General features: G+C 46.1%; 1 protein-coding gene across 1 annotated transcript; it reads left to right on the top strand.

The window, feature by feature from the left end:
* Window positions 1-539: 539 nt before the first annotated feature.
* Window positions 540-1020, top strand: SARC_14702 (hypothetical protein; the record flags this gene model as incomplete). The annotated part of the gene is made up of 1 exon (XM_014291165.1): window positions 540-1020. A coding segment is annotated over one exon (481 nt), but the record flags the coding sequence as incomplete, so codon positions are not given.
* Between the last annotated feature and the right edge of the window lie 221 nt (window positions 1021-1241).

Below are 1241 nucleotides of genomic sequence, written 5' to 3' on the forward strand. Positions count from 1 at the left end.
TGAAAGTTTATTTACCTTCTTCTCAATCGATCATGCCCTATAATTTTACGAGTCTTCGTCGGATACTATACTTTTCACTTATGCGCACCGACCATGAATCCAGCAGACCACGCCGACAGTATAGATGTGCCTTACCTTTGCAATGCATGGCCTCTCTCTCTTCGTTTGTCTTTCATTTAATTGTTTGGTATTCACTGTTGTATGTTCTTTTCTTTCGGGCGTACGTTTGTGCGTCATCTCAGGGATTTCGTCACCCGGCGTGCGTTATCGCAGAGCATCCGGTGACTCAGTTGTCAGCAAGTCAGCCTCTGAACACAGCAAAGGTGTGTGGGCTATGGCAATGTGAGATATGTGTGTGTAGACGAAAGTGTGTGAGCTATGACACTGTCAAACATGAGTGTGTTTACTAAAGTGTGTGGGCTATGACATTGTCAGACATGCGTGTGTAAGCAATGGGTGGGAGGGTGGGTGTGTGCAACCTACCAAGTCACGAGCACTCATCGATATGACCGTCTGCGCAATGCACACATAGCACGTGCATGTTTCTTTCTGATTCGCACAGAAACCATCTCTTTCTCGTACATACCAATACACAACAACAGGCAGAAACCATCCCTTTCTCGTACATACCAATACACAACAACAGGACACAACCGTCCCAACTGCCGTTAAACGCATTCAACGTATACGACCCCACAGTCACTGCACAGGTGCGCCTATTGAAACGTGCACTGCCTCTCCCATTCACAGGCAACGACACTTCACTGACGCATACCAGCTCTTGTTCCGGCATCCACTCCGCTACCACTACCAACAACAACAGCTTCATCAGTGAACAGGGCCTGGACCTACACACAGCCGCACACACATACGCACCCACACACTCACACACTCACTCGTACACCCACAACCCCCCCCACTCGGCACGGGCCAGGCGGGTGTCTGCGCTCAACACGTTCTCGTATGACAACATTATGCCCAAGGAAAACGCCGACGCCCTCTCAGCAACCACCATTACAGGTGCGTGTGTGGTATGCGTGGGTGCTGGGGATAGTAGGATAGTGTATGTATATCTGCTTTATGTACTTATGTAGTATGATATATAATATGTAGTATGATATACTTATATAATATGTTATATGACATACTTATATAATATGATGTATAATATGTAATGCGTATGTGATATAGATGTATATGTGTGTAAACATGTGTATGTGTGTGTGGGTAACAATTACAAA

The sequence above is a fragment of the Sphaeroforma arctica genome (assembly GCF_001186125.1).
Source record: "Sphaeroforma arctica JP610 unplaced genomic scaffold supercont1.4979, whole genome shotgun sequence".
Taxonomy (NCBI): domain Eukaryota; class Ichthyosporea; order Ichthyophonida; genus Sphaeroforma; species Sphaeroforma arctica.